The 25532-nt window shown below is 42.5% G+C and overlaps 1 protein-coding gene across 1 annotated transcript; it reads left to right on the top strand.

Annotated features, from left to right (window-relative positions):
• The first annotated feature begins 20261 nt into the window (after positions 1-20261).
• On the top strand, positions 20262-22389 carry LOC121895272. Its single transcript, XM_042408284.1, has 2 exons — positions 20262-20345; positions 20377-22389. The coding sequence occupies exon 2, from the start codon at positions 20430-20432 to the stop codon at positions 21612-21614; it is 1185 nt and encodes a 394-aa protein (XP_042264218.1). The 5' UTR covers positions 20262-20345; positions 20377-20429; the 3' UTR covers positions 21615-22389.
• The last annotated feature ends 3143 nt before the right edge of the window (positions 22390-25532 follow it).

Here is a 25532-nt window from a genome sequence, read left to right on the forward strand (position 1 = left end):
TAACTTTGGCTGCTGTCCGTTTGCTTTTGAAAGAGTTCTGAGTGGGCCAGGGTGCAAGACCCGCCACTCTTGACTGCGATCAAAGCTAAGACAAGCGACAAGCCAACTGACACATCTGACTGACTGTGATAGGACAGGTCGCCTGCTGTCATAGGAAGAAAGATGTGGTCAACCCCGAGGCGTGACCGTGAACGTGTCCGTCGGCCGACGGCACGTGAGGCTGGAGAAGGGGCGGCTCCTGGCAGCGCAGACAGGGCGAGCGGAGTAGTAGTCCGGAGTAGGCTACTACTCAGACGGAAGAAGGAGGAGGACCCGGCTGGGACTCCTACAAGAAAGGTACCATCGGTTGCGAGAAGGGCTCTTTTCCTGGCTGGGAAGAGAGCGGGAATGATCTTCCTGAGCACGGAGAATGGATGGAAACCCAAGCTGGCTAGCAAGGGTCTTCCATCGACAGTCATGGTAAGCCTCCGGGTGCCATGGCTAGTCCAACCGTGCAGGTTGTGCGCCTCCAGTCTGGGCTCGGTGAGGGCCGCCCAGACCCACTTGAGGAAAGCACACAAGCCAAGGGTGATTCTCTTCATCTGCGGCAAGTATGCCGGTACTCATAAGACCCCACACCGAGCGACGTGCCACGCAGCGAAGTGTGGGGCAACCCGATCCGGAGCGGGTACCATTACGGGGTTTGCCTGAGATACATGCCCTAAATCTTTCTCCTCACAGAGGGGTCTCTCGGCCCATCAGAGGAGGAAACACCTGGGCTTGTATGTCAGCAAGGCGAGCGTGCGGGAGGCTAAGGCAACCGATAGTGGGTGGACCGTGGGTGGACCCAGGCCGAACTGGCAACCCTGGAGCGCGTGTACAGCGACCTCGGTGGAAAATCTGGGTTCCTCGAGGCAGCGGTTTCGGCCCTCCCCCACTAGACGAAGGCCCAGATACAGCGGACGTGGAAGAGCCTCAGGAGGCTGAGGAGTAAAACTGTGGATAAGTCCCCCACAGCGGTTGCCTTAGGAGAGTTGCCGGACCTCAGTGAGGAGCTGCCTCCCAGAGCCCCGGTGGCCCTGGTCAAGGAGCACCTCACAAAGACCTTGCAGGTGAACAGTGCTGATGGCGTGTCACCACTGACCTCCTCCTGCAAGGCGATCGATGGCTATCTGAGGAAAGTACTCGCGAGACTGCGGACTCGGGGCCACGCTCGGATCGTGAGTACGGGAAGGAAGACCTGGTCGGATCATCAAAAACGCCTCAAAAAGGACAAGAGGCTCCGATATAAGAACATGCAGACGCTGTATCGGAGCAACAGAAGCTCTGCTGCGAGGTTGGTGCTCGATGGCAGGGAACAAACGGTTTGCCGTATTGATCCCAGACTGGTCACTGAGACATACAAGGGGATATGGGAGAGGGACGACAGCCTCGTTAGTCTTGGGCCTCCTTGCCGGAGGCGAACAACTCGTCCCTATGCCCTCCCATCTCACCGGCTGAGGCTCTACAGGCGCTTCGGAAGATGGACCAGGCGAGTGCGCCTGGTCCCGATGGCGTTGGACGTAACGTCCTACTTATGTGGGATAAGAAGGGCGAGAAGCTGGCGGACCTGTTCAACGCCATACTGTACAGCGGGCGGTTGCCGAGGTGCCTGAAACAGAGCCGAACCACCCTGATCCCCAAGTCTAGCGATCAGAGTAGAGCCGGCGACATCAACAACTGGCGCCCGATTACGATCGGCTCGGTAGTCTTGAGAGCGTTCTCAAGAGTCTTAACCATGAGACTGACCGAGGCCTGCGCCATCCACCCTCGCCAGCGGGGCTTCACGGAAGCGCCAGGCTGCTCCGAGAACCTGGCCATCCTCGACGGACTTATCCGGGTAAGTAAGTCCCAGAGGAAAATGTTGGCTGTCGTGTTCGTTGACCTGACCAAGGCATTTGACACTGTCTCCCACAAGCATATTGCCGAGGTGCTTGAGAGACGTGGAGTGGATGAGTTAATTAGAGGTCTCATCCGAGACTCCTACAGGAATTGCTTCTCGACAATAAAAACTGCTCAAGGCGACACCAGGAAGATCGGGATCAAGGTGGGTGTGAAGCAAGGCGATCCGATGTCTCCTCTGCTCTTCAACCTGGCCCTCGACCCACTTCTCCACATGTTGGAGAAGCTGGGGGTGGGGTTTAGTGTTGAGGGCACCGCCATCACCTCACTGGCGTTCGTGGACGACCTGGTGATTCTGAGTGACTCATGGGAGGGTATGTCCAGGAACTTGGAAATCCGGAACAGGTTCTCAGACCTCACGGGCCTGAGGGCCAATCCCACCAAGTGTCATGGATTCCTTATTGGGAGCGACGGCCCAAGGCGATACACAGTCAACGACTGCGATGCTTGGTCACTCTCGGGAATGCCCATCCACATGGTGGGGGAACAGGAATCGGCCAAGTATCTGGGCGTCCAGATAAATCCCTGGAAAGGGATCCTGAAACCCCCACTGAGAGAAACAATAAAAGACATGACGGACAGGATATCCAAGGCCCCCCTGAAACCATCTCAGAAGGTCGAGCTTTTGAGAACGTACGCTATCCCACGGATAGTGTACGTCGCGGACCACGGCTCGGCCTCCCAAACAGCGTTGGACGAGTGTGACAGGGACATTCGGACACAGGTGAAGAAATGGCTCCACCTGGAGCCATTCACCACCGACGGGTTGCTGTACAGCAGATGTGTGGACGGAGGACTTGGTATCATGAGATTGGCTGCCCAGATCCCGGCAATCCAGCTAAGGAGGCTGTTGTCTCTATACAACTCGACAGATAACTGCACCAGGACGATCTCCAGAGCCTCCATCCCAGTGTCCCGGATATGGCAGCTCTGGCGGCAGGTGCTGCGGGATGGGGGCAGACCGGACAAGACCAGTAGGCCGGACCTGGACCAGATCGACGTCAGCAGGGCGAGCACGTCAGCATGGAGATCGGTTGCGTTCGACAGGTGGTGCGAGTTGACCAAGCAGGGCGTGGGAACGGTCGTGTTCAGGAGCGACAAGATCTCCAACGGCTGGACCCGGGATCCCGAAAAGCATCGGCTTACACAGTCAGAATTGATCATGGCACTGCAACTCCGTACGAACACACTCCCTACCCTTTCGCTGCTGTCGAGAGGAAGGGGGCCCAAGGAGTCGCAACAGTGTCGGCTTTGCCAACAAGAAAAGGAGACCGTGCAGCATATCATTGGGAACTGTGCGGAGCTCAAGAGGAACCGCATGGCCAGCCACAACAAGGTGTGCGTGTTCCTCCAGAAGGAGGATGAAGACTTAGGCTGGCGCGTGATGAGGGAAAAGAGACTTCAGTCTGGAGACGGTACACGGGGAGTGCCGGACCTCATCATGATCCGGGACCAGGTTGCCTTGATCATTGATGTGACTATCTGTTTCGAAAAGTCACCTTGCACACTATCAGACGCGGAGAAACGGAAGGTGGACAAGTACATGAAGTTCAGAGGGGCGGTGACGCGTCTTTACCCAGGGGTAAAGACCGTCGAGGTGGCCGGGTTCCCTCTCGGAGCTAGAGGGAAATGGCACCAGGGGAACTTCAGGGTACTTGAGCTGATGGGCATGCGGAAGTCAAGGGCCACCAAAGTCGCAGCCATCCTCAGCAAAAGGGCGCTCCTGCAGACGATAGATACGTGCAAGATATTCAAGATCTTGGCCAGACGGTAGAACAGCCTCAGAATGCTCGGGGTAGTGCATGGGACCGTTGGGCCGTTCCTGTTCGCGGGAGCCGTTGTATACTATGGATGACGCGTGGATGGTTAGCGGGTCCAAGTCGACGTAAGACGGTAAACACTACGAAATGGAGATGGACTGGATAGCCATGTTCTATGGTGATGCTGGTTCCCTCACGGTCCAAGAGAAGTCTCCGAAGGGCCAGCCGTGAGGCATCCATAGTGTCGGAACACTGCACCCCCAAGCTCCGTTAGGACATTGACATTCATAGCGCCCAGCTATGAATGTCAATGTGAAGAAATTCTATAAAGCGTGGGTTAAACGGCGGGGGCCAATTACATCTCTCTTTAGTTAGCCAAATGCCTCGTCATCTAATTAGTGACGCGCATGAATGGATGAACGAGATTCCCACTGTCCCTACCTACTATCTAGCGAAACCACAGCCAAGGGAACGGGCTTGGCAGAATCAGCGGGGAAAGAAGACCCTGTTGAGCTTCACATTTACACACAGCAACCTGTTTTGGGAGTAGAACAGCATCCAGCAGTTGTGACACAAGAGTGTGGTGTGCAATAGGTTTCCAAATTGTGCCAAAATCATGCACAATGCCAAAAGCATATCTACTGTCTGTATAGATATTCACTTTTTTGTCCTTTGTCAGTTTACATTCTTCGATGACAGATGTTAACTCTGCTGCCTGTGCAGACAGTGAAGCAGGAAGTGGTTTAGCAATGAGTGTCATGTGCAGTTACCACAGAGAAACCAACTTGATTGATTGATTGTGTCAGGATTGCGTGATGCTGATCCATCCATGAACAGTTCAACATCAGGATTTTGCAAAGGTGTTTCTTGCAAATCTGGACTGGGGGAGCAAACTTCAGTTATTGTGGCAACACAGTTGTGTTCTCCTCCGTCACCTTCTGTGGGGAGAAGAGTTGCAGGACTAAAACATTGCATCTTTTCACAGTGATGTTAGGCATTTCAAGCAACACAGTGTTGTAACGGAGCCATCTTGCTGCAGAAAGATGAAATGTTTTCTGTTTGAGCAAAATCAGTGAAACAGCATGTGGAACAAGCAAAGTCAGGTCAGAATACCCCACTATGTCTCAGACAGCTCTCAGACATGTAGGAAGTTCTGCAGCTACAGGGTCAAGTTTAGAGGAAAAGTAAGCTACAGGTGTCTGTCTGCCTCCATGGTCCTGGAGCAGCACTGTAGTCACGCATCCTCCCTTTTCGTCAACAGTCTGCGTGAAAGGTCGACTTGGATCAGGTAATCCAAGAGTCGGAGTCGTTTGAAGAGCAAGTTTCAAGTCAACAAATGCTTTTTCTGCTTCAGCAGTCCATGTCACCTTACTGTGTGCCTGCAGGCCTCGCCCATGTACGATTGTGCTCAGGGGCGCCTCGAGGACAACATAGTTGGGAATGAACGATCTGCAATAAGAACACATTCCTGTACAATACATGACTTGTTTCTTTGTAATTGGTTTTGAAATGTTTTGAACTGCTTTTATTCTCTTTTGGGAGAGGGATTTGCCCTCAGATGTGATCACATGACCCAAAAATGTCACTTCTTGTTGCACAAATTGCAATTTAGAAAAGCTAGCTTTATGACCTTCTTTAGCCAAATGTTTCAACAGTGTAATTGTGTCTTCTTCACACTGAGCTTGAGTTAGAGCACAGATCATTAAATCATCAACACATGTTTGCTTTGGGCCCACAGAGTCTTTGGGACCTCCTGTAGGGCTGGGCTGATTGTGACGTCACAGGTGTCATGCATGTATGCAGATGTGTGTTGTGTGTCTGGAATCAATTGAACTGATCTATTTTTGTTGATAATTGATAGAAAAATCCATGTATTAGTTAAGTAGGTATGGTCATATGTATGTATATATTTGGCGGCAGGGCCTTGAGAGGAACACTATGATAGTTATATGGACATCATGGTCATCATGTGGAAGGGAGAGCTCTGTAAAGCTTTGTCTAGGTCTGTTAGAAGGAATCTGTAAACAACTAAAGGTGCCTCCCCAGGGCATCAAGGCCGTCAACATATACTAGTGTCTTTCCTTTGTCTTGTCAGAATTCTCCACGGAGACTCTGCGTACTCTCCGTGTCTACAACATATGTTTGGTTTGAATTAAAGAGACGCTTGACTTCAACCAACCTCAGTCTATTTGGTCATTTTTACCTATCATTTTGGTCCTTCGAGCCGGATTCCTGGATGTGCTTCTCGGCCCTCTTTCCAAGCCGGAGCGGAGTAGAGTGCACGACATAGGTTACAAAATCCTTTTCCTGCTACGTTCAGAGATAAAGGCGCTTGCGGGCTGGAGAGGGTCGGGAGCCCCACGGATTCCTTTGTGAGGTGAGAAGTTTGTCTCTTTAATCAACAATTGAGTTGTGTGAAAGGCCTGAATCTGTAAGCCCAGCATCTGGCTATGTGGGAGAGAGTTTAGTGGTGATTTTGAACGGCTGTATAAGACTGGCAACCCTTGGGAGAGTGAAGGGAGAATAGGTGTGTCTACCTAGGTTAGAAGTGTGAAAAGTGTCAATCTAAAAAGACATATATAAATTAAAGCTGCAAGCAGCGATGATCGGGCCCTCGCACCCCAGCGCATGTCGAAGTGACGCTCAGTCGAAGGGCTTTTGTCAGTGACTGGTTGTGTAAAGTTTGAGGCAGATCCAACCGTGTACACTCAAGTTATATCAATTTCCTCTGTCATGGCGAAACATCAAAACTCAACGCCACGCCACGGCCAAACCATCATGATCATACACTAGTCTAGATGACACACACTGATTTTGAAGTCCTTACGATGAAATCTGTAGGAGGAGTGCGTTAAAATACAAGGTATGCGAAATGGCCAAAAAAAGGCGAAAATTGACCAGTTTTTCAAGATGGCCGACTTCCTGTTCAACTTACAATAAGGCGTCAACAGACTTTTTTGTGCGTCTTGACATTATACATGTGCCCTGTGAATTTCATCTCTCTACGTTAATCTGGAAGGCGGGGCTTCAATTTTGAAATTTTAAAGGGGGCGCTGTTGAGCCATTTTGTTACGCCCATTAAGAGGAACTACATAGGTTTTTAGCTGGTGTCTCTCCAGACATGTGTGTCAAGTTTCGTGACTGTAGAGCAATCCATTTTCCCTGTAAAACATATTGTATTTCATGGCGAAGGATGTGTCGCCATGGTAACAGCATTCAGTTTTGGGTCATGAGCTGCCAAATGTAGCATCACCAAAGTCTCGTTTATTAGCTGACTTAATTTCAGGTGCATCAGCCAAATTTCCTAGGAGTAATTAGACAAAGTACGACACGTGTTACTTCATGTTGCCAGTAGGTGGCGCTATGACTTTCGCTAAATATGAGACTGAACATGTGTTCAGATTGGGACTCTTAACAAGCATATGAAATTTGGAAAAGATCAGACCACGTGGAGTCAAGTTATAAGGCGTTGAAATGTCATGGCGACACATCGGAATTCGCTGCGTCGCCATGGCAACACCTTTCGACGAAGTGTCACCAACTTCATAATATACGATCTCCAAGGTCTTGAGAGTTTCCTCAGTAAATTTCAGCTGGATTCGATCACCGTCCTAATCACAGGGCGTCAGAGCGTAAAAACATGTAACTTCCTGTTGAAGACGCACACTGATTTTGAAGTCCTTACGACAAATTCCGTACGAGGAGTTTGTTAAAATACAAGGCATGACAAATGGCAGTGAAAAAGTTTTTCAAAATGGTGGACTTCTTGTTGGATGCTTTTTGTGCGTGTGAATAAATTACATATGCCCTGTGAATTTCATTTTCTATGTTAATCTTTAAGGCTGGGCTTCAATTTAGACATTTTTTATGGGGCACTTTTGAGTTATTTTGTGTCATACATGTCAATGACTCATACAAAATGTAATTTTGTGTCTCTTCAGACATGTGTCAAGTTTCGTGACTGTTGGCCATTCCTTGTCGCTGAAACAAGGAATTGATTGCTGCTATTGATGTGTTGCCATGGCAACGGCTTTTGATCATGTGTCATTCTCATGTAGCGTCCATGCTTTATTAAGAGGATGAGGATTGGTCGACATGTTATGTTCCGATTTAACCTTAGTCAATCAGAGGCAGAGTAGGGGCGGGGCTACCTGGAGTATGTGTAAAAAAAAATAGCCGGGCAACCAGATCCACTTAAGCAAGCTGAAGGTCAGCATCTCTTCTACTGTGTTTTCACTTGTCATTTTTAATAGGAAATATGAGTTCGGGATATGTTACATGACGAAATATGTCTTGTGACGATAGAACATGTTTACTATTACACATATTATGCTATATTTTTTATTTCGTAATACGTAAATTAAACCTTTTATGACAATATCTTTATTAGTTTTGAGTCTCTTCATTGCTTTTCGGTTACTTTGTAATAAAGTACTGTTCTTGGATTTTTATTTGCAAAGCTTTGGTCATAGTTAATTCTCAACTTGTCATTGCTGTGTTTCGCTGCTCTGCAGCTCTGCACAAATGGTGGGGTGGGGGATGGGCAGCGTCTGCCGCGTTCAGAAAGTACTAAAGAGTAGCGAAGTAGCGAGAAGGCGACTTGAAATGATAGCAAAATTCAGCAGAGATAGTAATTGTTTATACGCCTTATGAAATTACGACCCCGTGTAATTTAAGTGTAAAAGCATATACAGGCTTGTAGTTGCACAATTAATTACTTTTTCTCTGAATTAAAAATGTGCTATATCTATATGATATATGATGTGATATTTTTGTTTTGTTTTCTTTCCATAGTATGTGGTTATTAATTAAGTATTTATCTTTGTTGTTTGTAGTTTAATTATTGTGTCGGGTTTTATGTTGTTGCGCAGATGGCTGAGGCATCACCCTCGAAATTCACAAAAACTGATGATGCTGAGATGGAGCAGCTCCGGCAGGAGCTGCAGCTACATTCTGTAAGTGATTAATGTGGTAGTTTTTGTGTAGAGAGTATTTATGAGATTCTTTATGAGTTGGACAAAACACCTCGGAAAAATAAATATGGTATTTGGAAAATAATATCGACATGATAATATGGAAAAATACAATGTTATGCTCATACAAATCAAATTCCATGTACATAATACTTTATAAAACCGGCAAATACTTTTTTTTTTTTAAATCAAGGTGTGATTTTTACCTTGCTATTGTTTATTTTTTTTTAATGTTATCAAGTAATTGGATTCAAATCAGCATGTGTTTATCTGTTCACAGTATTCATGCAACGACGAGGCAGTGCCCCGACGCCAGCTATATGAGCAGAGCGTCGGGGTACATGGCCGAGTCTGCCACAAGATCGCAAAAGAGATTCGTCTTCGCCGGGCGGCCGAGATGAAGCTGCGCATGGAGCAGCAGCAGAAGCATCAGCTTCAACTGCAGCTGCTCCATGCGCAGCAGCAAATAAAGGAACTGCAGGAGCAGTTGGAGGTGGAGCGGGCATGTGCCTGTTTTATTAAAGATGGTAATTGTTTGTTCAGTTGTGGAGAGGCTATTGTAGATGTTATTGAGTACCATTGCATGTTTTATATTCATATGCATTATATATATATATATATATATATATATATAGTTCAAAAGAATTTATGTCATAAAGTGTTATTGTCACAATGACTGTTTTAATATTTTTGTCTACCATGTCTGCAGATGCTGCCATTCCTCCAGAGGAAGAGGAAGAGGAAGAGGAACCCTCCACCTCATAATTTTTAAAAAAATTTTTTTTGTTGGTTTTGTTCAAATAAAGTTTTTTCAAATGTTCTTGTGGTTGTTGATTGACTGTTATCAGGTGTATTAGTCACAATATTATTTAACAGGTGCCCCTTGAAGTGTGTGTTATTCTGTTGTCAATGCAGAAGAACCCCCTCCACCCACAATATTATTAATAGGTAAATTTTAATAAAGTTATACTATGTACCAGCTCCATATTTGGGTTTTATTGGTACACAGTCACTTCTCTGTTCAAAAATAAAACATTATATTGTTTTATTTATAGCTTTATGATTATTTTCACAACATAGATTAATCTGTAAAAATTCCTGAAATGGAGCAATTTAGTTGTTAGAGTAACGTGAGTAATTACTTATTAATATCCATTTTTATGTTATTTTCAATATTTTTTATCTAACCAGGTCAGTATTGGTTTCTGTCTTTTTTGTTTCAACATATTACCTCTTGAAGCATTAATACTCAGTTTATTTGTAAAGTACTGATTAATTTTAAATGTAGCAGTTCATTACAACTATTTCCTTTTAATAACATTGTGCGCTGGAACGCAAAGGCTTTTATTTTGACAACTTCCGTAATGGTATCCGGTATGTTTTTTTCTTCAGCAGCTTTGCGCATATTTGTCGGCACTCCTGGTTGGCTGATTTGAATTTTGAAAGCCGCAAAGGTTAAGGTATAAATACTGGTGAGATAACGTTTGCCGCTTGTTGCTTTGTTTTCGGACACTGTGACAACTGGTGAGAGAGCGATAGCGCGAACAAGCTAGCTTGTGAGCCTTTCTGCAATTTCAACAGCAACTTCAGCAGCGACTTTAGCAGCGACTTTGACAGCATTCTTCTTCTCTTCGGTGGACTTTTGGTGAACGCACTGTAAGTGAATGAAATGTTTTATAATTAGCGACAAAGTTTTAAGGTATTTGTGGCTCATTATCATTTTATCCTCATGTGTGTCATTAGCTCCTGTGTGAAGTCAATTATAGCTTTAGGAACAGTGTTTTTTTATGTTTCGAGTATGGTAATTTCAAACGTTGTCCTATGAGTAACGTACGTTTTGTGTTAACGGATAGCTGCACTCCCACTATCGAAATTTAGCTTTAGCATTATTATTTGTATTGTTAAACATAGATTGTCAAAGCACTCTGCTAAACTAGCTATGATTAACGCCATCCTATCAACCAAATATAGCCACTTTTTCTTAGTCTATGGTCTGTAAACTTGTACACATCGTCGGAGTCCCTTATATTAACCATGTTATTTTGTCAGAAATTATATATCCCTTGTGGCCAAGTTTCTTTCATTGATAAAGTAAGTGTGTGTGTGTGTGTGTGTGTGTGTGTGTGTGTGTGTGTGTGTGTGTGTGTGTGTGTGTGTGTGTGTGTGTGTGTGTGTGTGTGTGTGTGTGTGTGTGTGTGTGTGTGGTTGGCGCGCGCGGTCTGTCTATTACAGAAAACAATAATTTGAAATATTTTCCCGCCATTGTAAATGATATGTTAGATGTATGAAAAAATGTAATAGTACCTCTATTGTGTGTTAGAAGTGTTTAGTAATGTCATATAGCACAGTGTCATAATGTAAATTAACCAGTTGTGTCTGCATATTTTCAGATGCCTCGCAACAAGTCCTTTCGCCGTTCTCAGGCAGCCAGGCAGAGCATGGCGGAGCGCCGTCTTGTGGTTTCCGGACCTCAGCGGCCTTCCACTGGCACCTGTGCCCGTATGTATTCAACAGTTTTTTCAGTACAGCTTTTTCTTATATGTATATGCATTACATAGTTGTAGTATGATTGTAATGTATGTTTCCATGCATTTGTTTGTTCCAAATTTTTAATTGAACTTTTTGTGGGGTTGTTGTGTTTTTATAAACAGGTGAGGGCACAGGTTTTCGTCATAAGGTGAAGAAGTGGCCAATTTCTGCTTTGACTGGGCGCAGTCACAAATTGGTCATTCCACCTGAGGATCCTGACAAGAAGGTATTATTGGTTCAGAGTTTAATAAAAAACCTTTGATGTAAAGAGTTGTTATTGATTGTAATTGATTAAATTGTTTGTTGTTCCAGTTCGTTCTTGTCATTGGAGCCTCCCATCTACGGGCCATGGTAGATGGATTTGTGAAGATGCCAGAGGGACGCCTCTCCTTTGGCTTCATGTCGACCCCGGGGGCCTGTGCGTCTGAGTTGAGGACCGAGATGTTGCATGCTGCTGTACCTCGGACACCCGACGCAGTCTGTGTGATGGCCCCCAGCAACAACCTGACCGCCAGCAGGACGGTTGATGAGGCGGGAGCTGACTTTCGACAGTTCCTGCGCAGCGCGTGCAGTCTTTGGACAACGGTATGCTTTATAGTAGTAAATAGTCTTTGGTACTACGCATTATTTGATTGGGTTACCTGGTGAAAATTGTATACAATAATTTTCATCATTATGGAAATACTTTTGTTTTGTATAGGTCTTTGTCCAGGATTTCACACCTCGCCTGAATGCAGACCTGGGTCTTCAGGAACTCATGCGGCAAGAGTTCCATCGTGTGGCAGCCAGCATGGGTAAGTTGAAAAGAAAGTTTTAGTGTTAGTTTTGATATGTATAACAGATGATTTCTTTTTGGCCTATCTGATTATAGGAATCAAAGAATTCATTCAGTTAATATGATATAAAGTGACAAATTAATATATGTAGATATTTCACTGTTTCATGATGTGTGTGTGTGTGTGAGTTTTTTGTTTCAGTGTTGTTGTTTTTTTTTTTTTTTTAGGTATCAGATACTTTCCCACCGCTGAGCACTTCCCCTTGGATCGCCTGGACTTGTGGAGCAGAGATGGCGTAAGTAGAACAATATCTGATAAGATTGCCAATGAAAAACTTACTATACTCAAGTTTAGTTGATTTTTAAAGTGCAATTCATTGTAGATTCATACAGACATGAAAACTTCTGTTTTGTAAAATGTTATTTATTGCTTATATTTTGCAGGTCCACCTGAGTGATGCTGGCGGTATGGCGATCCTCTCTCAGCTGATCTGGATGTCTGCTTATCAGCTATTGGAGACACCACCACCTACGCCCCAGGTTCCTCTCAGGACTTCACCCCCTGGGAGAACCTTTGTACCAAAGGTGGTGGTGAAGGGAGAAGCACCTGTGCCGCGTCCGTCAAACCCTTTTGACTGGACAGTTGTCATCAAGGGCAGGAAGGTGAGACATTGCATATTGTATGTGTGTTTTAGTTTTTGGAGTGGAAGATTTTTCCTGACTAGTGTAACACTGTGCGGACAAAGTGATATCCATTTGTTGCTGTACCTGTGTGCATGTTTTGGCTTATTTTCAAGATACATTTGCAACAATGGTCTTGTTCTTTTGTTTTCCACAGGCAGATGAAACATCAGTCAAGTGTTTCATCCCGCTGAATCCCGTCCGTTTCAGCAGTGCCGTGTTGGATGCGATGGACAAAGCTGTCCCATCGCATCTCCCTAGCCCTGTGTGCACGGCTGTTCCACAAGGCAAACTGGTAATTTGCATTCAAATTGTATTTGTGAGGCCTTTTTATAAGTGTTTTGTCTTGACACAGAATGGGACTGTTATATTGTATGAATTTACTTATGCCCCAAATTTGTATTTGTATTTAAAATGTTTTTGTCTTACATTAGAAGCCAAATGTGGTCCGCCGGCAGAAAGCTGTTGCCTCAAAAAGGAAACGTGGACAGCAGCAGGTTGGTAACTTTTCTTTTTTTAAATGTTATATTTACATTTTTCTTTTGTATAGTTTGAGAAGATAGTAATGACATATTTACCTGTTTGTAATATTCAGGGAGTAATTGTGAAACAATGATAAAGTACATTTATACAGTTCTTTCAATTGTGTTTCCTTCCTAGGTTGTGGCTAAACCTGGCACCCAGCTCGTGTCTTGTGAGGCCTCACCTGGCTGTCCTGTGAAAGACGTTCTGCCGGTGGAGGTTTGTGTGAATGTATTTTACACTTCAGCATTATTTACAATCATGCAAGTCTAGTTTAAATTGGTAGCCTATAAGGTTGCATATAAAAAAACATGGATTAGTTATACGCATTGTATATCTGTAAAGTCGAAGCAAATTGTATAATACAGACCTAATGTTTATAAAGGATGTTTTGTTCTTGCACTAGAAGCCAGAAGATATTTTGTGTCACAGCAGACTTGCAAGGAAGTATTTTAGTAATGTGGTTCAATCATTTTGTTTAATTTTATTTTGTTTTTGCTTTTTGTGTTGTAGGAGGAGGCAACCCCCTGTTTTGTGGAGGTGTTTTCCCAGGATTCACCTACCAGTGTCAAGACAGTGGCTGCAGGCGAGGAGGTAGGTGCTCTCACTAAAAATTTTCTGTTTCGTTCTGGTTTCTTGTAATGGAGTTAGTGAAGCTACTTTATTGTCACTGTTCATGTAGTATAAATGATAATTACAAATTGATATTTTTTGTAGCATTAAAGCCCCATGTCTATGCAGTTTATACATTGTGTTTTTTCATGGGGTATTTTGTTTTTATAGGAGGAGGGAACCCCTTGTGTTGTGGAGGTGTTTTCCCATGATGCACCTACCAGTCCCATTCAATTGGTTGGAACAGAGGAGGTTTGTGCTCTTAGTCTGAATGTTTTTGAATCTAGTCATCAGCTATGCTATTGTTAGTGTAGTATATGCATGATTGAAAACAGTTTTGTTATTATTTGTAGTAGTAGTAGTAGTAGTTGCACTTTGGAAACGTAATATAGTCTAGATGAAATCAAGTGTAAACATGGAAATAGTAACCAGCCTTTTTTGTTGAACTCAATAAATACACCTAACTAGATGAAGACTAACTAAAGGTGTAATACAGTCTGTGATCGAGAGTGTTTTGTTTTGTCTATTTCTGATGAGGATGATGATGGGAGCGCACTGATCAAAATCTCCATTTATCTTTATTACAGATGCCGGACAAGGAGAGTCTTCATCATCAGCACTCATCAGGATCTGGTAAGGTGAAGAGCAAGGCTAGCCCTAGCTCCAGCGTATTATGGTCTTCTGTAGTAGCTGGTACTTCTAGCCATGTTCAACATAGTGTAACAGGTTCGTATCATCAGGGTAGTAATCGCTTTAAATATGGGGGATTCCAATGTATGGCTGTTGGTTTGGTAAGTCTGGCAAAACATGCGGTTGACAGTGTTTTTGCATGGCAGGTAAAAGATCTAGACAGGGTCGTAGTTTTAGGTGATCAGTTGTACACGTCTTTGAGAGACAACAAGAAGATTAGTGGATCATCTAAATTCTTGTGTGTTCCTGATTTGCCAAAGCACTCGGTTATAGATGGACATAACTTTGAGTTTCGTTATGGTGACTATGTATCGGGTGATGTCAGTGTGGTTGATGGAGAGTTTATTCAGGCTGGCATATTCATGTCTCTACAAAATAGCTTGAAAAACATGTTTGAGAAATATGATACGTTTGCTAACATTGTGTGGTACCACGTGTGCAGTCATTCGTCAAAACGGACGCTATGCGGTTGTTGATTCCCATGCGCGCAGTGCTGCTGGAATGCCAGATCCTAACGGTAATAGTGTTGTTGTATATTTTAGTTGTCTTAAAGAGGTGTACAGTTTCATATGCAATTTGTCTACATCTCTCACTCAAAATGACAGACCATATGAGTTTGCTGGTGTTCGTGTCATTTGCGGGGGCAGTAAGTCTGAGTTGAGAACAACAAAGTGTACTGACACTGTCACGACTTGTGAAACTGCATCCATGGCTTTCGGTTCATCGCTGGTATGTGGTATTCCTTCAGGAAGTAAAGTTGACCGAGGTACGAAGCGTAAGATTACAGGGCAAACTTGTGCTGCTAAGAAAATGAAAAGGAATAATGTGGCTGTAGTGAATTCAGATGTTGTGTTTGTCAGTGATGTAACTTCGGAAAAGCTGTGGTTTGATCCCATTTGTAAAGATGTTGCGCAGGCTTTATGTACACAGTTTAATGTAGAGTTTGAGAAATATGATGCACCAATGCCTACAGAAGTTGGTCTGTTGGGAACGCCGTGTAAGAATGAGAAAATAGTGGCTGACGGTAACTGTTTCTTTAGAGCGATTTCCCAAGCTGTTAGTGGAACACAAAAGAACCATAGGAAAATTAGACTTGCTGTTGTGAAACAATTAGAGAGTAATGCTGCGGACTATAAAAGTATCTTGAGAAGTGAATATTCTTCAGTGGTAGAATACATTAAAAGTTCAAAAATGCGATATGTTGGCAGTTGGGCAACTGAGGTTGAAATACAGGCAGCAGCAGATTGTTTAGGAGTTAATATCTTTACTTATCATGATGATCGATGGCTAGAATATAGTTGCAAATATAGGTGTTTTTCAAAACAGGGGATCTACTTAGAAAATTGTAATGGTAACCATTATGAAAGTGTTGTTTGTGTTCATCAGCCTGAACTCCATAGTTGTTATGGTAGCTGCAAGTTGAACAGGTCTGAGTCCAAAGTGTACAATTTGAGACGGCAGAGTGCAGAGGAATGTTCATGGGTTAGCGCTGTGACAGAGAACACAAGTAAGAGCGATCAGAAAGTCCAGGAACAGAGTACAGCAACAAATAATGCTATTTCTAAGTATTTTATAAAGAAAAAGTATCTACAAATGAAAAAGAAATATCAGGAAAGTGTGCAGCATAGGGAGAAACGTAAGGAAAAGATTAAAGTGAAATATCAGAAAAATGTGTTGCATAGGGAGAAAGTTAAGGAAATGAGTGTAAGCAAATATAGGAGAGATATGTTGCATAGGGAGAAAGTTAAGGAAATGAGTGTAAGCAAATATAGGAGAGATATGTTGCATAGACAAAGTGTAAAAGCCATGACTAAAGCGAGATATTATGGAAATGCTGACCATAAGAAGCGTGTTTTAGCAGCCAACAAAGTGAAGAGGCAACAATTGAAAGAAAAGGCGGAGCAGTTTGATTTTGTTATGGAGCAGTTTTTGGCTAAAGTAAAGGATGGGCCAGAGTTTGTGTGTTGCGTCTGTCATAGATTGTTGTTTAGACATCAGGTTTTGAATTGTAAGAGGGATTTTTATAACAAGAATGAAGCAGTAGCATCATTTGCAGATAAATGTATCACTGAAGTGTATTTACACAAATGTAATAAGGACTGTGAAAAGCCATGTCAGTTGTTGGATACAGCTAGAGGTTGTCTGTGGATTTGTTACACTTGTCATGGTAAGATTAATAAAGGTATAATGCCACCTGAATGTGCAATAAACAGTTTGAAAGTTGATCCCATTCCACCAGAGTTGGCATGTTTGAATAGTTTAGAGCAGCATTTGATTTCTTTACATATACCATTTATGAAAATGTTAGCGTTACCTAAGGGAGGACAGAATGGTGTACATGGACCGGTAACATGTGTTCCAGCAAATATTGTGCAGACTAGTAATGTTCTGCCTCGTTGTAATATGGAAGGATCTTTGTTGCGTGTAAAATTGAAACGCAAGTTAACGTATAAAGGGCATTATGAGTATCAGTTTGTTGATACTATGCATGTAAGGCAGGCATTGCAGTATTTAAAAAGGACAAATGTGCATTATAAAGATGTAGAGTTTAATGAAGCTTGGTTAAATGAGTTTTGTAGGGAAGAGGGTGATTTAGGGAAAGACACTGATGGTGATGTTGAAAGTGGTAAAGTTGATTGTGAAGATGAGCTTTTGCACGATAGACAACAACATTGTATGTTTCAGGATACGTGTCTCATGCCTGTGGATATTGGTCAGGAAATGCTGGATCAATATTTTGATGATATATTGAACCTTGCTCCAGCAGAAGGAAATAGTCCTGTAAAATTGCTTTCGGATCATGCAAACGAAGCCAAATGCTTTCCGGTGTTGTTTCCGCAGGGACGTAATACTTATCATGAAAGTAGAGCAAATCGTTTGACGTTGTCGCGATATTTTAATAACAGAATTCTACATGCGGATGGTAGGTTTGCACACAATGAGGAATATATCTTTTTTGCGCAGTACATGTCTGAGATTGAGCAGGTTGTTTCTAATGTATCTATAGCATTACGAAAAGGGAAAGGCTGTATGTCTCAAAACGTACCTGATAATAAGGTAAACGATATGTTAAAAAATGATGAATCTTTGAAAAAGTTGTTGGAGTTTGATGATGGGTATCGTTTCCTTAAACCGATTCGAGGTACCCCAGCTTTTTGGCAAGGAGCACAGCGTGATCTGCTTGCTTGTGTTCGTCAGCTCGGTGTTCCTACCTGGTTTTGTTCCTTTTCTTCTGCTGATATGCGCTGGACAAATCTTCTGGATAGTATTTTGAAGCAGGAAGGTAGAGCACAGACTGCTGCAGGTTTAGAGTGGGCAGACAGGTGTGATCTTTTACGCTGCAATCCTGTCACTGCGGCCAGGATGTTTGATTTCCGCTGGCATGTTTTTTTGAGAGAGGTACTTATGTCGCCATCACATCCGATTGGTAAAATTAAGGATTACTTTTATCGAGTGGAATTTCAGCAGCGCGGTTCACCCCATGTGCATTGTTTGTTTTGGATAGAGAATGCTCCATTGATTGATAAAAACACAGATGAAGAAGTAGTTGAATTTATTGATAAATATATAACATGTGAGTTGCCATCCCAAGATGAGACTTTATTGGAAACTGTCACTTCTGTGCAGCAGCATTCAAAACAACATTCAAAAACTTGTAAAAAGAAAAACACGGTTTGTCGTTTCAATTTTCCGAGGCCAGCATCCGCTCGAACGTTTATATGTCGCCGTAAAGATGATGAAGAGTGCAAAAAAGCATGCAGTTGTGAGACAGATAAATCTTCAACGTGTGTTAATCATAGTCAGAAAACTTCAAATGACATGAAGAAAAAACATGCAGCAGAGATAATGACAAAAATCAAGAATGCTCTTTCCAATGAGAAGAATAGTTTTGATAGTGTGGTACATTTATTCCAAAGTGTAGGGATTGATCAGGTCACTTTTGAGGCTGCATATACGTGTTTAGCTAGAAATACACATATTGTGTTAAAGAGGCAAGTTAATGAAGTCTGGATAAATCAGTATAGCAAACCACTATTAAAATGTTGGCAGGCAAATTTAGACTTGCAATTTGTTGTTGATGCGTATGCGTGCGTTGTTTATATTATCTCTTATATGTCTAAGGCAGAAAGAGAGATGGGATTGTTGTTAGGGAATGCACAGAGAGAAGCATCTAAGGAGGCATTGAAAAATCTAGGCAGTGTGTATTTGCATAACAGAGATGTGTGTGCTCAAGAAGCTGTATACAGATTGACAAATATGCATTTAAAGGAATGTTCGAGGAAAGTTGTATTTGTACCGACAGGGGACAATAGAGTTAGAATGAGTTTGCCTTTGAGTGTGTTGAAACAAAAGGCAAGATCGCGCGCTTGTACCTCAGAAGATGTTTGGATGACTAGTTTTGTTGACCGTTATAAAAATAGGCCAAATGATAGTGTATTCAATGACATGTGTATGGCAACATTTGCATCTGAATATCGTGTTTTGAGTAAAAATGAAAAATCTCAGGCCAGCATTAAATTAAAGAATGATTGTGGTTTTATCACGAAAAGAACACGAACAGATCCTGCAGTTGTTCGTTACGCGCGCTTCTCTGAGACAAAAAATCCAGAATTGTTTTACCAAAGTATAATGCAGTTGTTCTTGCCGTATCGTGCAGATGTGCAGCTAAAACCTCCAAACTGTGAGACATTTGCACAGTTTTACGAAAATGGTCATGTGAGGTTTAGTGATGGGTCAAGACATCCTGTTAAGTCAGTTGTTGATTTGAATAGAAGTCATTTTGAAATTAAAGCAGATGAATTGGATGAAATCCAGAATACAATTGATAGAGATGGTGTATTAGAGGATGCGTGGTGTGAGTTGTGCCCAGAGCAAGAGTTGGAGCGTTTACAGTGTGACCAAGAACAAAAAGACAAACAACAGATAGTGGAAGAACATGAGGAAAATATTCCAGATTTAGCAGTAACTAGTCAACATGTTGCACATTTGGAAAAAAGAAAAAACATCATGTGTAGAAGTGAAGGTTTGGCTTTAATTAGATCTTTGAATGAGACACAGCTTGCTGTTTTTTATCAAATTCGACAATGGTGTTTAGAGAAAGTATTAGGGAAAAATCCAGATCCCTTCCATGTATTCATCACAGGTGGTGCAGGGACAGGAAAAAGTCATTTAATAAAAGCGATTCAATATGAGGCAATGAGGCTATTGTCAACGGTGTGTCGTCATCCAGACAATATTAGTGTGTTATTAACGGCTCCTACAGGGATTGCTGCATATAATTTGCATGCATCTACTATTCACCACACGTTTAGTATCGGAAAAGATGTTGGTTTACCCTACACACCTTTGGGTGAGGAAAAAGTTAATTCTTTGCGCGCTAAATATAGTGATCTTCAGATTTTGATAGTCGACGAAATATCAATGGTTGATCATAGGTTGTTGTCATACATTCACGGTAGGTTGAGACAGATTAAGCAAACCGGTGATTTCTCACCATTTGGAAATGTGAGTGTAGTTGCTGTTGGAGATTTTTTCCAGTTGCCTCCAGTAAAAGGGAAACCCCTATATGTAGATGATGTAGGTGTCAGCTTGTGGTCTAATCTGTTTAAGGTCGTTGAATTAAAACAAATCGTTAGGCAAAAAGATAACGTGTTCGCAGAGCTATTGAACAGGGTGAGAACTCGATCAAAAGGAACCCCAATGTTAAGCAGTGACATACAAATATTGAAACATTGTGAAACTGGTGAAGTCAGCTCAGCTTTACACATATTTCCTACAAATAAACAAGTAAATGAGCATAATTTGGCACAGCTGCTTAACATTTGTCCTGAATATGTCGAGATAGATGCTCAGGATTTTGTGAATAATAAGAAAACAGGCAAACTAGAATTGAAAAATGGACATCATGCGAAAACATATAACACATGTTTGACTGAACAGCTGTTGTTGGGTGAAAATGCGCGTGTAATGCTGTGTAAAAACGTGGATGTTACAGATGGTCTTGTTAATGGGGTTTGCGGTACTGTAACTCATATAGTTGGTGCAGATAAGGGTACGTTTCCTCTCAAAGTGTATGTTAAGTTTGATGATGAGCATGTTGGCGCGCAGAGGAGGAAACAATCGACGAGTAGCTTAGTTTTCTTTGGTTCCACCGGTATTGAACCAGAGGAAGAAAAAGTTACTAACAAAGGTGGTATGCGACGACAGTTTCCGCTGAAACTTGCTTGGGCTTGTACGGTACATAAAGTACAAGGTATTACTGTAGATAGTGCTGTTGTTTCTCTTAAGAAAGTATTTTCTGCAGGCCAGGCATATGTAGCCCTAAGTCGTGTTAGAAGTTTGTCAGGTTTGGTGATTCAAGATTTTGAAGATAAAGCCATATATTGTAAGGATGGTATTCAGGATACAATTCAGAGTATGCCTCAATTCTTGAACCAAAATATAACTAGACACAAATTTAGTACAAGTAGTTTTACTGTATTTTTGATGAATGTGCAAAATTTGACACACCATGTATCTGATTTGGCATTATGTACACAGCAATTGCAGCTTAACTGTATTGCTGTTACAGAAACATGGCTACCTGCTGCTTCCTCATTTGAAGCTGTAAAGATTGATGGTTTTACTTTTCATGGTTGTCCACGAAGTTTATCTTACAATAGCAACAATCCAGCACTGATTGAACTTCAAGGACAACAGCATGGTGGAGTCGGCTTTTATAGTGCAGACAATTTGGAATATAATATTATCAAAGCAACAAATGTGAATTTGGAATGTTTTATTTATAACTATGTTACATGTAACATATTAATAGCTGTCATTTATCGACCACCATCTTATCCCATGTCTTTATTTAAAGAACATCTAGGCAAATTAGTTGATTGGCTAGATCCAAAAAGTAACACAATTGCAATCATGGGAGATTTTAATGAGGACATCTTGAAATCATCAACAATCTGCAAATTTCTAACAGACAAAGGGTACATTCAATATGTTACACAGCCCACAACAGAGAAGGGCACATTAATTGACCATGTGTATGTGAAAACATCACATTATGAAATTGAATCAGTAGTGTTGCCAACATATTTTAGTGATCATGAGGCGGTTGTTTGTTCTTTTAAATGTATATCTTCTGACATAGGACAGTAATACTTTACAACTGTTGTAGATGTATGTTTTTAGTGAGCATTATTTGGTGATTTTTAACTTTATGAGTTGTATGTTATTTAAGCTTATTTATGGCCAAGCATGAAATATGAAATGAAACTGGTATTTTTAACCATTTTGTGTATTAGGTGTTGTAAAAATAAATGACAAGGGTTTCTTTTTCCTGCATTACAACAGCATTTATAAGTCTAACATGTATTGATAATATTTGATAATGCACAAATGACATTTGGTGAACAACTACAATATAATTGTCATTTTGACATAATATGAAATGCTGCCATATGCTGTGGGTAATGCAGGTTTTGCTTTTCCTTCTATGTAGTGTCAAAAAGCAAAAGGCACCGGTAATGGCTACTCCTGGTTTATACTGGGATGGGGTTCGATTCCCTGCGGTGCCCTGCTGATCAATTTGACATTTACATAAAAGCATGTCCTCCAGCGCATGTCGAAGTGTTGCCCAGTCGAAGGTCTTTTGTCAGTGACTTGTAGATGTTTCCGGACTCAGGCTGTTTTCAGACAAATCAAGGAGAGAAACATCACTTCCTTTGTGCACTATTTTGCCTTCAGCTGGGACTGCTGCGTTGAAATGCTGTAGGGGGCGCTATCGAGCCAGTTTGCATCACTGAATGAATATTTTAAAGTAGACATGCTCAGGCCTGGATTGATATCAAACCTGTGAAGTTTGAGGCAGATCCAACCGTGTACACTCAAGTTATATCAATTTCCTCTGTCATGGCGAAACATCAAAACTCAACGCCACGCCACGGCCAAACCATCATGATCATACACTACTCTAGATGACACACACTGATTTTTAAGTCCTTACGATGGATTCTGTAGGAGGAGTTCTTTAAAATACAAGGTATGCGAAATGGCCAAGAAAAGGCGAAAATGTACCATTTTTTTCAAGATGGCCGACTTCCTGTTCGACTTACAATAAGGCTTCAAGAGGCTTTTTTGTGCGTGTTGACATTATACATGTGCCCTGTGAATTTCATCTTTCTACGTTAATCTGGAAGGCGGGGCTGCAATTTTGAAATTTTAAAGGGGGCGCTGTTGAGCCATTTTGCCACGCCCATTCAAAGCGACCACATAGGATTTTAGCTGACATCACTCTAGACATGTGTGTCAAGTTTCATGACTGTAGAGCAATCCCTTCTCCCTGAAAAACAGTATCATATTTCATGGCGAAGGATGTGTCGCCATGGTAACAGCATTCAGTTTTGGGTCATGAGCTGCCAAATGTAGCATCACCAAGGTCTTGTTTATTAGCTGACTTAATTTCAGGTGCATCAGCCAAATTTCCTAGGAGTAATTAGACAAAGTACGACGCATGATACTTCCTGTTGCCAGTAGGTGGCGCTATGACTTTCGCTAAATATGAGACTGAACATGTGTTCAGATTGGGACTCTTAACAAGCATATGAAATTTGGAAAAGATCAGACCACGTGGAGTCAAGTTATAAGGCGTTGAAATTTCATGGCGACACATCGGAATTCGCTGCGTCGCCATGGCAACACCTTTCGACGAAGGGTCACCAACTTCATAATATAAGATCTCCAAGGTCTTGAGGCTATTCTCAGTAAATTTCAGCTGGATTCGATCACCGTGCTGCCCACAGGGCGTCAGAGCGTAAAACATGTAACTTCCTGTTGCCAGGAGGTGGCGCTATGACTCATATCCTGTATTGTCACATGGACCCGTTCAGGGCGGGACTCTTATGAAGCACAAAAGGTTTGGCTCTCTTAGGATCATGTATGCCGGAGTTATAGCCGTTTCATTTTTCATGGCGAAGGATCGAAATTCGCCGCCCAGCCACGCCCCCTAGGAAAGACTAATGAGAATTGTTTTAACAACTTTTAATCTCCTATGCCTGTAGATGATACGGACCGAATTTGAAAGTCCTGGGGTCAAATCTCTAGGAGGAGTTCGTTAAAGTATGCGGGCTGGAAATGACAAAATCGGTGCAAAATTTCAACTTTGATACAAAATGGCCGACTTCCTGTTGGAGTTAGGCTATGTGTCCTTGAGACTTTTTGGTGCGTCTGGTCATGATACATATGCATACCGAATTTCGTTCTCCTACGACAATCTGTATCGAGGGGCTCAATTTTCTTGACTTTCTAGGTGGCGCTGTCGAGCCATTTTGTCCCGCTTTATTTCGAGACCCATAAAATATTGAAATTTTCGCCAGTCCTGACATCTGTGCAAATTTTCATGAGTTTTCGTGCATGTTTAGGCCCTCAAAAATGCGTTTGTTTCGGAGGAATAATAATAACTCCTTCAGTTTCAATAGGGCTTCGCACCGGTCGGTGCTCGGGCCCTAAATATATAAAAATAAAAAAGGGGGGGGGGGGATAAGTAGTAGTCTTACATTAAAACAAAACAAACAACAAAAAAAAAACAAGAAACAAATAAAAAACAAATAAAAAAATCAAATTAAAACAAAAAAAAACTACAAAATTTTTCTTTTATATCAAAGGTAGGTTGGGATCTTGTTATAGAAGGTAGTTATTAACAGTGTCTCAGTGAAATAACCAGACAAGGGTAACCTTACAGTGTCCAACCAACCAACCTCAGTCTATTTGGTCATTTTTACCTATCAATAATCCTTCAAAAACAGGATTATACTGAACATAACGATCAGATTTAACAAATTCAATATTTCTGCATTTTCACATCGTCTCACCCATGGATCCAAATCCTGCCATTTTCCTTCCCTGTATTTGGCAAGTGACATGTGTGGGTATGAGTCAGGAACCTCAAACAGAGAATCCCACCCTGAATCACTGAAAGGGAACTATAGTGAAGATTCATCAATCTGCTTTGGCTTTGTTTGTTCAGGCAAAGTCACTGAAAGAGCACATCTGTGTTTATTCCCAAACATAGAACTTAACGTTAGCTTTTCTCTCAGGCAACCTTCTTTGAACCATCTTTTCTCAAACTCTGCATCTCTCCCTTCATGTATGTGTGCAGTGCAGTGTAGATCTTGTGGTTGCATGTAGTCTGTGTTGAATGTGAGCACGCGTTATCAACAAGAGCGGTGTTTACGGAAGTCACAGCTGATGTGCAGAGCTTCCATTCATACACATAAAGCAGCGTGTCAGGGCTGTATTTCACAAATATGTGAGTGTCACTTGTTCCAATAACAATAACCCCTTTTGATGTTGAAACAAGACAAATACCCAATAAACACATCACAACTCGTCCCATTAGATTGATTGGGCAACAGTTTGACAGCAAAAATGAATGCTTCAATTTGCCTGTAACATCGTCAGAGCATGATAATGGATTTTTCCAGAACTGTGTCACCTGACGCCCCTACAGACTTCACGTATCTTCCTCTCATCTTTAGAGGTGTTGAAAACGTGTCTAATAACAGAGTGTGTTGCACCAGATCAACAAGAAATGTTACATGCTTACCATGTACAAGGAGCGTGTGTGTCGGCATGTCTGCGTTAGCTTCAGTTGAGTATTTAGCATATGTGCCTACAGGCTGTGTGTTTCCTGCTTCTTCTCTAACTGAGCTTTGGCATCATCAATCAGTGTGTGTGTGGTGCAATCACCCATCTGATGTGTAGGTTGTCTCTCATCGTGCGTCAGTGTGGTCAAAGGTGCCGGTTCCTCCCCCTCCCGGGCTGCCGCCCCGAGTCCATCGGCCTTGTGCTTGTAAGTTGGATTTTTCTTCCCTCGCCACAGTGAAAACAAGCATCTGGATCAGTCGTGCGTCGTCCTCCACGGCCCCCTCTAAGTCCACCTCTGCTGCGGCCGTGTCCGCGCCCTCTGGCGTGTCCTTGGAACATAGTCGATGTAGCCGTGTGGAGATCTTTCTCTTTCTTTTCTCCTTTCCTCTTCTGGCTTTCTTTGAGGGTTTTCTCAGCGTGCACAGCATGTGC

Source organism: Thunnus maccoyii, chromosome 4, assembly GCF_910596095.1.
Source record: "Thunnus maccoyii chromosome 4, fThuMac1.1, whole genome shotgun sequence".
NCBI classification, from domain to species: Eukaryota; Metazoa; Chordata; class Actinopteri; order Scombriformes; family Scombridae; genus Thunnus; species Thunnus maccoyii.